The following is a 14914-nucleotide window of genomic DNA, read 5'->3' as shown; positions in this document are numbered from 1 at the left end:
GCTAATGTTACAAGAAAGGTTCATTTCAGGACCCAAAATTGCGTTGAAGTTGTTTTGTCACTGGCTTTGCTACATTAACCATCTTAATGCATTTTGGTGAAAATATTTTGATAGATCTTGCCCTCTCTGTTAACAGTTTAAAATAACTAAACATAATTAGCTTCTACTTTTACTTTCTCTTTTACCAGAGATTGGCTCATGTTACGTTTATCTGTGCTTGCAGTCTTGTTAATCATGCACAGTGTGTGAGAAGCCACTCACAATGAGACTGTTGCAGGCGATGAGCAAACAGGCGAGTTCTGTTCTGAGTTGGGATGTTGCTGTACCCAAGATCAGTACCCTTTACCTTGTCCTTGCTGCACTTTCTTAGGTCTTGTCAGCCTCTACGGTTCTGCAACAGAATACAACGCTGTACGTATCAGGCTGTTTTAGCAAAGTACTGTAACAATATAAATGTTTCTTGTTTTTTACACAAACACACTAGGTATGTCTATCATTTGTCGTTCTGCTTATAAAAGTATTGTACGCCTGTTCTTTTTATGACATTCCTGGTTCTCATTCTTCCACATTGGATAGAGAGATCTTGAACTGCATGGTTTCCACAATGCAACTTCACCAATAATGTGCTCTGTGAATTCATGCAATACGTCCTCATGTTTTTTAATGTTCAACAACATTGGGAATAAAGTTGCTGTTGCGAATACACTTGTGTTTTACCATTTGCCAATAATATTGAACTTTTTATTTTTGAGGTTCAAGCCATACATTAGTACTTTCCCTCGGTGTGGGGAAAGGGAAACACTCATGTTAGTTGTACGTTTACCTATTCTTTATCAATATTACTGATGCTGTGGTATTGAAGCAAGAAGTGGCACAACTTTAATACACTGAGTGACCAGAGGGATACTGGTGGTTGACAAGAAACAGGAAACTCAAAAGGCATAGTTCTCCAGTTCTGTTTTGAATGTTCATAAACTACAGTTTTCTATTATAATACACAGCATTGGTTCTGCTAGAAAATAAAAATAACAAACACTGATAAAACTACTATGGGAAAATCTTCCTGCATGTTCTAAAGTACTATTAGGATTTGTTATGTCTATGAAACTATGTTGTGCATTTTTTTTCACAGATTACAGTTGAAGGCCCACGCTGTATAATTTTAGTTTTTTAATTTATACCTCAGGGATTTCATCACCGTTTCTTTGATGACGAAAGGGTTGCAATAACAATATAACTTCAATGGGAATTCGCCGTTTTTTCCCAGATTGTAGCTCATTAAGCCTGGTGTCTCATCGGGACTAGCTGTAGCATGTGGAGATTTGTTTTTATAATACGAAATAAACACCAGACTTTTAACGTATTCCCTCAACCTTTTGCATTTTTAGCGAATTTGAAAACACTGGAAAGCACTGGACAATGCATTCTATAGTCTCACTATTAGCTATTTACAAAATAAATGCGCAAATATACCTGCATATTATAATTTTATTCCTGGCCAACAATGCTGAAATAAATATAATACAATAATTAACTGCCAATGTTGACTCAATCAGACACTATTCTTGTAAGATGGTTAGAGGGTAAACAGCTGGTTTTAATTCTGAAATAATCAAGCACGAGAGGCAGAGATTGATTCAGTGAAGTGCTAACGTTAACGTTTTAATTAAGAAGTGAAAGACCCTGTTTGCACAGGTAGCTGAAACGTAAAGAAAACAACATACTCGTCTGGGTCTTGATTTACTTCGGATTTGGAAGACGTTAGTGGTATTTTTATGAAATGGGTAAAGTGAGTTTTTATGTCCTCTGGTCCCTTCGTGACGCTCCCCGACAGCTGATCAGGTAAATATTATTCTGTTTTTAAACACACCCCTCTCTGTTACGGCACAAACCTGGTAGTTTATGAGGTGAAACCACAGGCCTGTTCTGTAGGGCTGAACGAAAGGTTTATGCATTCGCTTATTTTATCTACTACCCGAGACCTTGTTTAGTTTGCTTTTCTTTTAGTTTGTTAGTCGCATCGTTCTGGTATCACTAACTGCATGCACCTCCCCCTTATAGGTTGCAGATTATTTCAACGCAGCAATTGTATGTCGTGAGTGTAGAACCAGCCAAAATCCCGGCTTCACCTCTTATTTCATTTTCATTTTCCTGTTTGCCAGTATACTGGACAAATACATGAATTAATTTATGTTCAAATGAAATAAATAATAATAAAAAAATCCTCACAAATAAAATGCTATCTGGCAAGCAAACTGTCAATTATGTTGGGGAAGTTCAATCCAACATCCCTCTCAACTGCAAAATGGCTTAGATCAGTGGATATTGCCACTTATTTGGAATAATTATGAAAAAAAACAGGGTTTTCAATTCCGGTTCCAGTTCCCATTTCCTTGTAATCAATTCCAACACCTCGCTGATCAAAATTGCAATTCGCAGTATTCTGTTCAAATGAGCTTCTCTGAATGGCAACACGTTACTTAAACCGAGTCACTGTTTGTCAATTAAATTGGCTCCAAATGAAAGCAGTTGAACAACCACAACAATTATGTCTAAAATATCAATTGGAAATTGGAATTGAAAAACATGAATTGACCCCAACCCTGACCCCAGCTCTGAAATGCCATTCTCTGCAGTAAATTCAACCGGCTCGGCTACCAGTCTCAGATACCCTTGCCATTGCCAAAACAGCTGGTGGTGTTTAGCCTTGGAGACTGGAGGTCCTATTCGAGAGACACCAGCATCACAGTAGAGGTGTCTGTCAGTCCAGATGTGACGCCCCAGAAGATAGGAAGGTTGTCAGCTGAAACAAGGTATGCAATGGAGCCCTTCTACTCACATATATATATAATATATATATATATATATATATATATATATATAATATATATATATATATATATATATATATATATATATATTGCATGCATCTCTTTGCAACTGCAAAACCTAAGGAACCCAAGCTCTAGTGCCCCAGTGATGAGCCCAGCCTGGGTAAGTCTAATCTCGCATGACCCCCCTGATGCTTTAACTAGGTGAGGGTGGGACCCCCAACCCAGTTCTAACTCCGTACTTCGCACTGTTGTAATGATATACTGGTTCTGTCTAAAGGTGTCTGGTGTGGGAGGGGGAATGGAGGCTTGATCTACTCACCGCTGCAATGGAACAAGCAGACAGAGGAGTCTTTGGTAAACTTCTGCTCACAGTCAATGGACAGGTATGTAAAAAAGGTGAACTACGTCTGACTTGAAGTGGGTAAGCTGTTCTTAATACACACAGCAAAAGCAGCCTAAATCAAAGTATGTCCAAAAGGGGGCAGGCAGGTAAGTCCAGATGTCCAGTCTGGAGCTCTTGTTTAAACTTCCCATTGTACCAGTAGAGAGCTAACATTTTTATTTTTGAATGCTGCCAAATTGAAGTGACATTACTGTTGTTATTATTTACCTCCTACATAGACTCTACAATGTTTTTTTGTTTTGGTTTTTTTATCATAAGGAGAAGGTCCTGTGTTGGCCGATCAGCATTTAGTTACAGGGCCCCTATTGTGTGGAATAGTCTGGAGTATCTGGGATATTATGGTGCTTCAGATTAACAACCCAAATGCATCAGCTAAATGTAGAACAGAAGATTAAATGTATTTTAATGAGTTCCAAGAATTTTAAAGTGTAAATTTTTCTGATCCCAGATTGAATGTATGATGATTTTTTTTTTAGTGATGTTGTTTTTAATGATGTGAAATTATTGCTTTGTTTTTGGTCATCTTGCCAGATTACCCTTGTAAATGAGGAATGAATGAATGAATGTATAAATAAATAAATAACAAAACTAAATCTGATGCTCCAAGTACTCCAACCTTGATTTATATAATCTGGTAATATTTTTGTCAAACAGGTTAAAACCAGTTTTACCAGCAGCACTCCAGTGTCCTCCAGGAAACGGCTCAATATGGACTGCCAGTCTTCATCCCAGCAGGTGGAAACCATGACAACACTGCTGTTCAGTGGAGTACATCAATTGGTAAGGAGAAGAGCACTTTGGTCTTTGTATATATAATCAGTAGAGGCAGGCAGTGGATAACACATTGGATCACAAAGGAGCAATTTACGTACCTCTGAATTATGCAAGCTTGATGCAACTCCAGCTCATATCTTGAAATGAACCAGGCTGTGTGCCTAAGTGCTGCCTATGGAGCTTGGTCTTGATGTAGTGTGCAGCTGCCCCACAGATACTCAGAGAGCCACCCACATCTCAATGAGAGCTTTGTACTTCATACGTCTGGTTTCACAGACTCTGATTAGCAGTAATCTCGGACTGCCTTACCTAATGTAGCGTTGAGATTAGTGTTAATCGGGGTCATTGAGATTTTAGTAATTTAGGCCCTATTAAACTGGGCCCACGGCTCACAGTAGTCAGAAACCTCTTTGTAACATACATGGAATACAACCAAAGAGTTTATTTTATTTTATTTTTTTAAATATAGCCAAAGACACCTGAACGTACAGTTTTAGGAAGGAGTAAGATTCCGAATTTAAGCGCTGGGGATCTGAGTGTCATGAGAAGCACCATCAAAGACTCCCCACCTTCAAAAAAGATGTGCACGCTGTCGGTGGCAAGAAGTGATGAGGAAAAAGAGGTCCGGTTTCTGAACAAAGCAACGAAATCTGAGAAAGAACTTGTGGAGAAGATCACTGAAGGTGGTCCAGTGTAGAACTTTACTGCTTGATTTTTTTTTTTTTTTTTTTTTTCCCTAGTGTAATAAACCAAATGAGTGGATCTGGCTTTGACTTTTGCAGCTTCTATACTTAATACACTTCAACTCTGAGTCCATAATTGTACATCCTGGTTCTGCTCTGGTATGAGCTGAGTGTAAGCTGAATGTAATGTATATGGTCATTCCATTTCTTATGCAGACCAGACTTCTCGGTTGCAAAAAACATATTGGAAAGGAAAATGTAACAAAAATAAGTGTTTTAATAGTTTATCGTACAGTCTAAGCCTTTTAAAATCTTGTCGTATATCAAATGCAGACTAACTGACCAATTTTTATTTGATTCTTCTTTTTTTTATATCTCTTTTGTAGAGACTGAACTGGATATGAAGGTGCTTCAAGGTAACACTCTATAGTGCATTTACATGTGAACAATGTTGCAACTTTATGTATATTTTGAAATCTAATTTAATAATAATGATGTTTTTGTTTTATATCGAGTGTGTCCGAATCCACGGTGGGGTCATAGAATGTGTCTCAGTGACCCGGAGACTGCAATTCTGATTGGTGGAGAGGGCAGCGAGCAGAAGCACTGCAAAGACTCCCTGTGGAAACTTGAAATCGGTATGCACTGCAGTAGAAAATATGTTTTATAGATCAGTAATAGACATGAGGATCTTTTCAGCTCTGAAACTCTTCTTTACTCCTCTCTTAGCCTTGGTAATGTCCTTGCTTTGGTCTTCAGTAGACACATGAGAAACGAGTCAATCCTTTGATCAATTGCATATTAGAAATGGTTGCATATTACCATTTGTACTATGCAGATCTACATAAAAGATCAACTCCTAAAGTGGATGTGATGTGAAAACCAAAGAAAGCTTAATGTTTGTTTTTTTTGAGCCATTTTTCATGGCAATATACAGTAGTATTTCTTTCTTTCCACGATGCCTGTTTAAACAGCTCTGACAAATGCCTTGTTCTTATTTGGTATAGATAATGATTTTTGGTTCCCAATGGACTCTTCTGTCTCTGGCCCCACTCCATCCTGTTCTCGGGGTCACTCAGCCACGTATGACCCCGAATCGAAGCGCATTTATGTTTTTGGTGGGGTGAAGGATGGCAAGCGTTACAGTGACATATACATGCTGAACACTTTAACATGGAAATGGTCTCTCATACCTGTGAGTATATTTCTGAATCTGCAGCTTTACTTGCATTGGTAAGTTAGAACATTGCACCAAAAATAAAATAAATAAAACCCTATTTGCTATAATTTGATTGTGTCTTTTGCCCATCTAGCAGCATACTTTAAATAAATTAAAAAAATAATTTTGTTCAAATTATAAACAAAAATGTTTCATATACTTTCGACAACATACATACATTTTGACAGGTTCTGATGGGAGTGTTTTTTTGGCAATGTTTAGTTACAAATATTTGAAAGCATTAACTAATGCATTTTAACATGTCAGTTATGTCAGTTTTGCATTTTTTTTTTGGAATTGATTACAAAATGTATCATCATATCAAATAACTCCAAATATAAAGATATAATGTTTGTTGGTTTTGCTTTCAGGCAAAAGGTAAAATCCCTACACTGGCTTATCACAGTGCAACAATCTATAAAAGGGAGCTGTTTGTCTTTGGAGGCATCTTCCCAAATCTTTCGCCTGAAGGGAAAGCTCCCAGTAACGCACTCTATATATTTAACCCGGAGTATGAAATCTGGTACCAGCCTATTGTGGAAGGAGAGAAGCCACTGCCCAGATTCGGGTCAGTCTTTGAATAATATTACATGATAACTGACAGTATTTCTGTAATGAAAATCTTAGTTGCCTTCTGATATGTTATGGAACTCAAATTAAGTAATTCTTATCCTGTCTAGTTGTGATAAAATGAGAATTAAGTTAAAGGGTTTAGTTCTACCTAAGAATATTACATTTGTGAACAAAGCCATGCTTTATTAAAGAGAAAATCTGATCACTAATCCTGTGAAGATTGTGTACACAAGCCAGATTGTACAGTGGATAATTGCTGTTATTAACGTACTGTATAATTCCTTCCAAACCTTCAGGTGATGTAGGCGGAAAGGTAAAGTTGTTAGTGCAGCATTTGGCACCATTTTTCTGTGAGGATGTGGTTTCTGGATAGCCACACAGTACTTTGAGTAACTGTAAAAAGATTAAAAAAGAAAGCTCAATATAAAATGAGTTCAGTAGCCAACATCAACAAAGTTATGTCTCGACTGTTGGATCAATTTTTGCCTTGTTTGGGTTTAAAAACTGAAGATCTAATCCTTTGGAATGGGTCTGGATGCCAGTACAGTGCTTTAATCTCCCTCACCATGGATATCCAAGCACTGATTTCACGCATTGTGTTCAAGAATGACATCTCTGGCTTGCATGCCAAGCCAGCTCATTTGTATTTCTAATGTTGGGTCAGTTTCAAGACCTCTCGTCCACAGGGAAATGTATGCTTTCAAACACTTTGGACAGATGCTGTACTCTCGCATGAAGTAGAATCTGTCATCTTGTACATGGGCGCAAAACTTTGGTTAGGATCTTACATTAAATAAGTTTTTTTGTGGGACTTGTATAGTAATCCTTATTTAAATTTAACTTTTTTTTTACCCTAGCCCCCTTTTTTGAGTTGTCATACTTTTTGTTTCCTCTCCAGTCACTCGGCCACTCTGTTAACAAACAAGCTGATCATTTTTGGTGGCAAAAAGACTCTAGCCTTCCTCAACGATCTCCATATAATGGACCTAGGTAAGAGGGTTAAACACATTAACCGTTTTCACGAACAGTGACCTCTCATGGGGACGGATACCAAAAAAAAAAACATGGGGACTTACGAAGACACACATGCATGATAGCCTCCTATGAGGATGCCATTTTTTCAACCTATAAATCAAAGCATGAAAGGGTTAACTAAACATGGGCCGCAATAAATGTAACAGAAGTGTGCGTGGGGAGGTCTTTTTGTAATGGTTTCCAAATGTGTTTTCTAATGCGCTACTGCAACGATACAGTACAATATGTCCCATGATCTGCATGCCGCGATACGATATGCATCACAGTACATGGGATAGTCTTGAGGAGCTACTTGTGTGATGGAAAATAAGATCAAACGATCATTAATGATGGACTGTTTTGGTAAAAGACAAAATGAGTATGTATTCATACCAACTATAACACACACACTCTTTGCTCAAGAACCATTTGGAGAACTACAATGAGCTATATTGGGCTTTTGGTCTTGTATTACAATACAAATGATACCGTACCTCTATTCTGATCCGTTATGTAAATAAAGTTTCACGATTCATCGATGCACAGTGAATCTTTACACCCCAACCTAACATGGAAGGGCTTAGTGCTACTCTTTTTTTGGGGGGGGGGGGGGGGGATAAATCACGTTTCATGTTTTTTATGGGATGAAATTGGTGTCTATACAGGTGTAAGTTACCACACGTCTTGCTTTAGGTTGCTTAGAAATATCTGGGGATTCCTTCATAATGGGATGTGAACTTAAACAAGCAATTTAAACAAAAACATAATGATAGAGCATTATTTGCAGGATCAGTGTTAATTATTGCAATGTTAGTTTCTAGAAAACCTAATTTGGCTTCCTGTATTTGTTGCAGGTTTCATGGAGTACACGTCTGTACAGTATGCTAACTCGCCTCCAGTGCCTCGCGGGTATGTGTATGGGTATGCTAACTGTAGGGGTTTGGTTATAAACTAAGAGGTACTGGATCTTAGAATTTAAGGAGCAGGAATAGCATTTTTTTTCTAGATCTACTGTAATGTACTGACCTTGATTTACAGTAGCTTCCATATATGCTTCAAGTTCTCATCTGATTCGTGCTTTATTCATGGTGTTGGTAGCTGCATTCTGATTTTTGCCTAGCTATTTAACATAACCTTCAGACTTGAACAATACCAGTGATGAACAGGAGCCACGATACTGTTGTTGTTGTCAAGAGGACTAGTTTTTTGGCGTTTTGCCATTTTGGATTGTAAATAAACTAGTAATGTTGCATCCTAAAATACATCGGTACAGTACACTTGTCATTCAATTCATGGAACAGGAAAGCATTTTTCTTTTTTTTTTTTTATTGTACGTTATGTATTTTTTGCAATGAAAGAAGTTGTCTACAATTAGGGTTTGTACTTTTATACAGTTGGGTGTTGTGAATGATCCCGGACGGGAAATGTGTTCTTCCTTAAATATCAGGTTCCATGCTGCTGTACCAGTGTCCGATAACAAAGTGCTCATCAGTGGTGGCTGCAGTGCAATTGGGGCCCTACAGGACATGCATTTATTTAATTTGGGTAAGGTCCATAACCATTTCTAACCTCAAGTATTTTCTATTCAGCACAACAAGGGAGCTCTGGATATATGTGTATATATAACTACTTTTTTTGGTTTGCTTGTGCTATAGCACATGTGTGATAATTGGTTGAGTCTTTTGGTTTTTCTCAAGTTAGTCATATTGAGTGCGAGAGGACTTTGGGATATGGAGTGAAAACGATTGCGACCTGCTTCTGAATGTCCATGCTCTTTTCCCAGACAATAGCACCTGGAGTTGTATAACTCCCTCAGGCCTTTGCTCAGTACCCCGGGCTGGACACAGCATGATCAATCTCGATGTACCTCGCCTGACTGACGCTGAGAAAGAGAAACAACCCAATGGAACGTTCTGCATGATTCTCATGTTCGGGGGCTCAGATTGTTCTGGGAAGTTCTACAATGATACAGTAAAATCCATCTTAGAAATCTAGAAGAAACAAACTCATTACTGACCTCAACAGTGGGACGAAGCCTTCCTTTGGTAATGTTTGAAATAATGTTTCTTAAATACAAATGTGCACATATATTTTTTATATCCAATATTTTGCCAATTTCCATCTCTTTTCTTATTAAACACTGATTTCACTGTAGAAGTTGATATGCATGAAGGGTTCCCATCCTTCCACTGATGTATTGTACAGCTGTTCCACAGTTGCATGTTGTTTTTTGTATTCAAATGTGTTTCCAGATGTGTTCTATATGGCCTCAGTGATAGTCAAATGAGGACCATAGGGACAGAGACCATTTGCAATGAACCAGGGGTTTGTGACCAGGTTTGAACAGGTTCCAAACTGGAAGTTTTTAAATGATTATCCTAGCGGTCCTGTTTTAGATGGTACAGAAAAATGAGGGACATTCGTGTTTAAGACTGAACAATGAAAGTGTGTCATTGTTTCTGTATTGCTGAACCTCTAAGTAAATTGCCTTGATGTAGCACCTATTTCTGAGCAAACAAAATCCAACATTTATATATCGCTCTTGCCATCTCACGCATCTTGTCCTGTACAAGTGCAGCATGCTTGACTTGTAATCACTTTTAACGATTAATGTTCTACATTTTATATGGTAGGTATTCACTTCAAACTCTTGGATTTAATGGTCTGTGTTATGGGCACTTTGTAAATAAGCATAGATGTGTTTTTATGTAAATATTGAATTTTATTTATTTTTCAACACCTTTTTTTTAAATTAAATCACTTCCTAACAAAAAAACTGCACATTGGTTTGTTCTTGTTACACAATTGTATGATCAGGATTCTATAACTATCATAGCAAGCAAAATAAGTTCTATCATTTTAGTATAGTAATCCCCGTGTGGTGTACTGTGCACTGCAAAATAAATGGTATAAGCACCTGGTTGCAAGCGGCTATTGTGTGTGTGAGTGTGAGTGGTCCTGGGTGTGGAAAGGGGGTTTTATTGTTTTTCTACTTTTATATCCTCCTTTTTTTTTTTACTGGTTTTACACTTCCAGGTTTTTTAAACAATAGTTTTGAACATTACATGTATTGTTCAATTGTAATGTAACTAAATGTTTGTTTGAAATTAAAATGACACTGGGTGATTTTGTATTATTTATGTTGTGGAAGCTAGTTGCCTAAATCATATATGAAAAACCTTGTGCATTGGGTTTAAATAATCACGATGGGTGAGATCACAAAGAGAAAAAGAATGTACAGAACTGTAATTGCACAATAGCTGTATCGACAGAAGAATGGCAAAAGGGTTTAATGATTGAGTATTTTAGTCATATCTGTATTAAACTATTTTTTTTCTAACCATCCATTGGTAATGTATGAAGATTTTGAAGCTAGTGCTTTACATAGAAACTGTAATCTGCATTTTTGTGTAGTATTGATCTCGACGTGTTTTCACCTTGAGAAATATTGTGGAGCTCCACCCAGTCACACCACTGACAATGGTGAAACTTGGCACTTTTTGTTGTATACAAATAACATTTATTTTTAAAATATATATCTTTGTTTTCTTGTATCTCCTCACTTAAAAATGTATTTCAAAATTATAGCCATCAACTCAATTCCCTCGGATTCTGAAACTCAAATTAGAAAAGTTATGACGTGATATGACAAACACACCATCATTTTCACATTACTTTATTAACCATGGTATATGATGAAACAGAAAATCTCTCCCCCCCCTTGTCTAAGAGATCATAATGTAATCTTATCATCTTGAACAATAAAGTGTGCTTGTTGCGCTGGTGCATCTGAAGCGTTCGTGGCTGGTTTGTGTTGCTCTCACACTTGAAGGTCTGCTGGGGTGTCAGGCTGGCGTGAGGGGTGACTTGCTTGAAACGCTTCCATCACGATCAGGGTCTCGTTTAATCTCTTTATAGTTGGGAAAGGTGTCAGGTCAACCTTAAACCTATTTAGGAATGCAGAACATCTGCTATGAGTTTATCTTAAGCCCAGTTGTGTAACTTTTTTGGACAATAAAACCTAGACATAGCTCAAATTATTATTACACATTGGAATGACGATTTGATATCCATTTCAATGGGATGATTTGTACTGACAGACCCTGCAATGATGACTTGGAGTTTCAAATATTCTAAATAATGAAACTTAATTACCTCGCCATCTGTTTTCTCCATTTATTTAAAAAGGAGATTTAATTTTTTATTTAAAATGTATTTATGCACATCCCTAACAACTGTCTTACCTCTCAGCGTTATAAACCTGTGGAACCAAACAAATGTCTGCCATTGAAATCTAAAAATAAAGGAGAAAACGTTCTTTAATGTTGCAATAAAGACGATGCCTTGAAAGGAGAGTTAACACCAACACAGGGAGGGAAATAAGACTTCAATTGTATAGCAGTTTCCCCCCATTCCTGGTTTTACTATGAGTTGGATTAGCCCCAGTATAGGTGTATATTAAACTCATAGTAAAACCAGAAATGGATCAAACTGCTATGCAATGGGGGTATTATTTCCATCCTTGCACCAGGCCACCAGTGGGGGTGGGGGGTTGGTTGTGTGTTTCTTCCTGGTCTCAAATATTCATTTCTGTAGGTATTCTACAGATCCAACTGTCTACTAATGCTTTTGTAAATAAGCTACAGTATATTCACACTACATTACAAAATGTATTTTGACTGCTGCTTTAATGAACTCAAATAATTAACAGCATTAAAAAAAAACTTAATCTAATCTGTACTGGACATTTTTCAACTGTTAATAAAAGGGTGCTAACTCTGCATTACCTCATCACCAACACAGTACCGCCCCGCTGTCTGCAGAAGGATGACCTCAAGAGCTGGTAAAAGATGAAAAACAGAAATCAGGACTGTGTTTTCCTTTACTTGAAAGGGGAGACGCACTCTAATCAGAGATGCTTTACTTCAAGGGCCACAGATTCCTTCATGGTCAAAACTTCATACTGTTCAGTGAGCTATACAGGGCATGCATTTACTATATCAACTACTTCAATTAAAGTTGAATTAGCAAAATATTTCTACATTGCATAGGATTTGTTATTCTGGATATAATTGTAGCACTGATCTGCCACAGATTTCTGTGTATCAAGCAAAGTTATTGAACAAAAGGGTAATAAAACATGCTTGTAAAAAAATGACTTCTAACACCCACCTTGAAATCCGCGGACAATGAAATGTTGTGCCCACTCCACCTTTTCCGCACCTATTTTTTGTAATACAGAGAGGTTCTGGAAAAGAGCATAAATAGATCGACAATATTAATAAACACTACTAACTTAATAAAGCAGGTACAGTACATCACACGAGGTGTTACATTTGATGAGCAAGCAAGCACATACATGCAGCTGTCATACCTGTAGTGGCTGAATACCAGAGGCGATGTGATCACAAATCATCCGCACCTGGGCTCTCATCTTCGGGTCCTGAGGTAGAAGATGTGGGCCGGGTCTGGTGTCTTCAAGATACTGAATTATCGCCAGCTAATAATGAGGAGGAAAGCACAGCATCAGCACACACACACACACACACACACACACACACACACACACACTTGAATCCCATAATGACAGCTCAGTAGTCTGGGTATAAGCCTTTATGAGTGTTTGTTGTGCTATAATGTCTGGCTGTTTATTAATCAGCCAGTCAGCAGAGGTAAGTAACAACGTTGGGGGAGTTAAACTTTGATCTCAGACTCACCGACTGGGAGATTGTGATTCCATCGATGCAGAGTGCTGGCACCTGTTGCATAGGGTTCAATGCCTTGTACTTCTCTGATTGCTGCATTAAAAGAGAACTACAAAATAGCATTCTCAAACCACAGTCATGTACAGAACAATTGTGCTGTTAACTTTGAATTAAACACATACTTCCTATTTCCCTGTCAAAGCCAGTCACTAAAATGTTGCTTACCAAACCGTAAACGGATATATTGCATATGCATGCATGCATATATGTGTGTATATATATGTGTGTGTATATATATATATATATATATATATATATATATATATATATATATATATATATATTGCATACTGGTATACTGGAATAGAATTAGCCATTTGAAATGAATATATAAAAATAACAGTACCTGTTGCCCTCCGTCCTTTATAAGATTAACTGCTTCTTGCTCATATTCTATACCCTTCAGTGCAAAAGCTGGGAAAATGAAGCACAGGCTGTATTACAGTAATCTCTCCAACATCTGTTTTCTATTAAGTGTCAAGTAAAAAAAAAAAAAGTAAAAAGTATAAAGAAATAGGTGCGCACGTTTGTTTTAGATACTGTGTGTATATTTAGTCTTTGTGCTGATCTCAATCTCAAGGTTTTGCAATATTATTAAAGAGTTTCTCACCGATTCGAACTCGCCAGGAACAGGAGCTCCTGAAATAACTATACAGAACAGGCTGGAACACAAACAAAAAGAAAGCCTTATTGAACGTTTACATACACTTGATGCACCACTCTGTCATTATTTAAACGTTACATTTGACATTTCCGTGGTGTATCTGCTCAGTGCTATTCCTCACCTTGTCTGGAGCTGCCATGGTTTAATAGAGAATAGAGCTCGTTACCATAATCTGAACAGTCTATTGAATGAAAGTTCACTTACTTTGCAACCAATCAGATACGTCCCCAAAAATCCTCCCCTCTCCCACGTGACTGAGAGGAGAGTCTGTCAGAAATTATGTAATTTACGGTAAAATATACATCTTTATTTTTTTCGACTGAACACACTTTGCCCTCTTGCGCCGATGCCCCCCTCATAACAACACACTCAACAATATATATTTTGACCGCCACTTGATTACCTGGCCCATTCTAGTAGTATGTTAATAGTATTCATTAACACTGTACATTTGCACAGTTTGCAGCTTTCCCGTGATGATATTCCTCATTTACCACAGTTTCGCTTGGTTTTCTGTTATAATGCGTTACACTGCTTACCTATGATTTTCCATGCTTTCACTACTATGCTGTACACTTTGCCTGCTATGACACATTTTATATAATGGAAATCTTCACCGGTACATTGAATTAATTTCTGTTGTTTTCTGTAAGCACTGGGTTTGCATTTATGAGATGTGCTGAAATAGTCCAGCTTGAAAATAAAAAATAAAGTTTATTAGCAAAACATGCATGGCACACTAACCCAAAAAAACGGTATGTCAAATAACGTTAGGACAGCGTTCTTATTCTACACAAACGTCAATACCTTTAAAGCTGCACGCATCTCAATTCTACTATCCACTGGTCACCTACGCTATCCCGAGAGCCGTACACCGTTGATTTGCTTAACATTCCATCAACACAGTGACGTTTGATGTAAGACAAAAAAACTTCCTTTCTGGGAAATGTAGTTTTTTTGTACTTAAGGTTCAATTGCTGCATGC

General features: G+C 37.5%; 2 protein-coding genes across 8 annotated transcripts; one reads left to right on the top strand and one right to left on the bottom strand.

Moving 5' to 3' along the window:
* The first annotated feature begins 1585 nt into the window (after positions 1-1585).
* LOC117973996 (probable serine/threonine-protein kinase DDB_G0272254) lies at positions 1586-10276 on the top strand. The gene is made up of 13 exons (XM_058991860.1): positions 1586-1842; positions 2637-2813; positions 3112-3217; positions 3892-4017; positions 4481-4694; positions 5081-5110; positions 5210-5332; positions 5702-5889; positions 6285-6481; positions 7385-7476; positions 8355-8409; positions 8948-9045; positions 9284-10276. The coding sequence occupies exons 1-13, from the start codon at positions 1781-1783 to the stop codon at positions 9493-9495; spliced, it is 1680 nt and encodes a 559-aa protein (XP_058847843.1). The 5' UTR covers positions 1586-1780; the 3' UTR covers positions 9496-10276.
* An 884-nt stretch (positions 10277-11160) lies between these two features.
* On the bottom strand, positions 11161-14845 carry LOC117417315 (maleylacetoacetate isomerase-like). 7 transcript variants are annotated; one of them, XM_034029384.3, is made up of 9 exons: positions 14737-14845; positions 13876-13927; positions 13612-13679; positions 13218-13298; positions 12875-13000; positions 12673-12748; positions 12288-12340; positions 11745-11794; positions 11161-11447 (listed from the first exon to the last, which is right to left on the bottom strand). In XM_034029384.3, exons 1-9 carry the CDS (start codon positions 14752-14754, stop codon positions 11321-11323), a joined length of 651 nt encoding a protein of 216 aa, XP_033885275.2. In that variant the 5' UTR covers positions 14755-14845; the 3' UTR covers positions 11161-11320. The 7 variants fall into 7 exon arrangements, with proteins under 7 accessions (XP_033885275.2, XP_058847846.1, XP_058847847.1 ...); XM_058991863.1 differs by lacking the exon at positions 14737-14845 and adding an exon at positions 14469-14650; XM_058991864.1 differs by lacking the exon at positions 14737-14845 and adding an exon at positions 14134-14411.
* Positions 14846-14914: the final 69 nt, after the last annotated feature.

The sequence above is a fragment of the Acipenser ruthenus genome, chromosome 18, assembly GCF_902713425.1.
Source record: "Acipenser ruthenus chromosome 18, fAciRut3.2 maternal haplotype, whole genome shotgun sequence".
Classification (NCBI taxonomy): Eukaryota; Metazoa; Chordata; class Actinopteri; order Acipenseriformes; family Acipenseridae; genus Acipenser; species Acipenser ruthenus.
This window is presented reverse-complemented; position numbering and strand designations above follow the sequence as displayed.

What these genes read in the sequence shown, in the direction of transcription:
- LOC117973996 (XM_058991860.1), top strand. Translation starts at nt 1,781, where the DNA reads ATGGGTAAAGTGAGTTTTTATGTCCTCTGGTCCCTTCGTGACGCTCCC. An exon ending in CCTGTGGAAACTTGAAATCG is followed by an intron (nt 5,333 to 5,701) that starts GTATGCACTGCA and finishes TATTTGGTATAG; the next exon opens with ATAATGATTTTTGGTTCCCA. An exon ending in TCGCCTCCAGTGCCTCGCGG is followed by an intron (nt 8,410 to 8,947) that starts GTATGTGTATGG and finishes CTTAAATATCAG; the next exon opens with GTTCCATGCTGCTGTACCAG.
- LOC117417315 (XM_034029384.3), bottom strand. An exon ending in TAAAGGACGGAGGGCAACAG is followed by an intron (nt 13,299 to 13,611) that starts GTACTGTTATTT and finishes CTTTTAATGCAG; the next exon opens with CAATCAGAGAAGTACAAGGC. An exon ending in CTGGTATTCAGCCACTACAG is followed by an intron (nt 12,749 to 12,874) that starts GTATGACAGCTG and finishes GCTCTTTTCCAG; the next exon opens with AACCTCTCTGTATTACAAAA.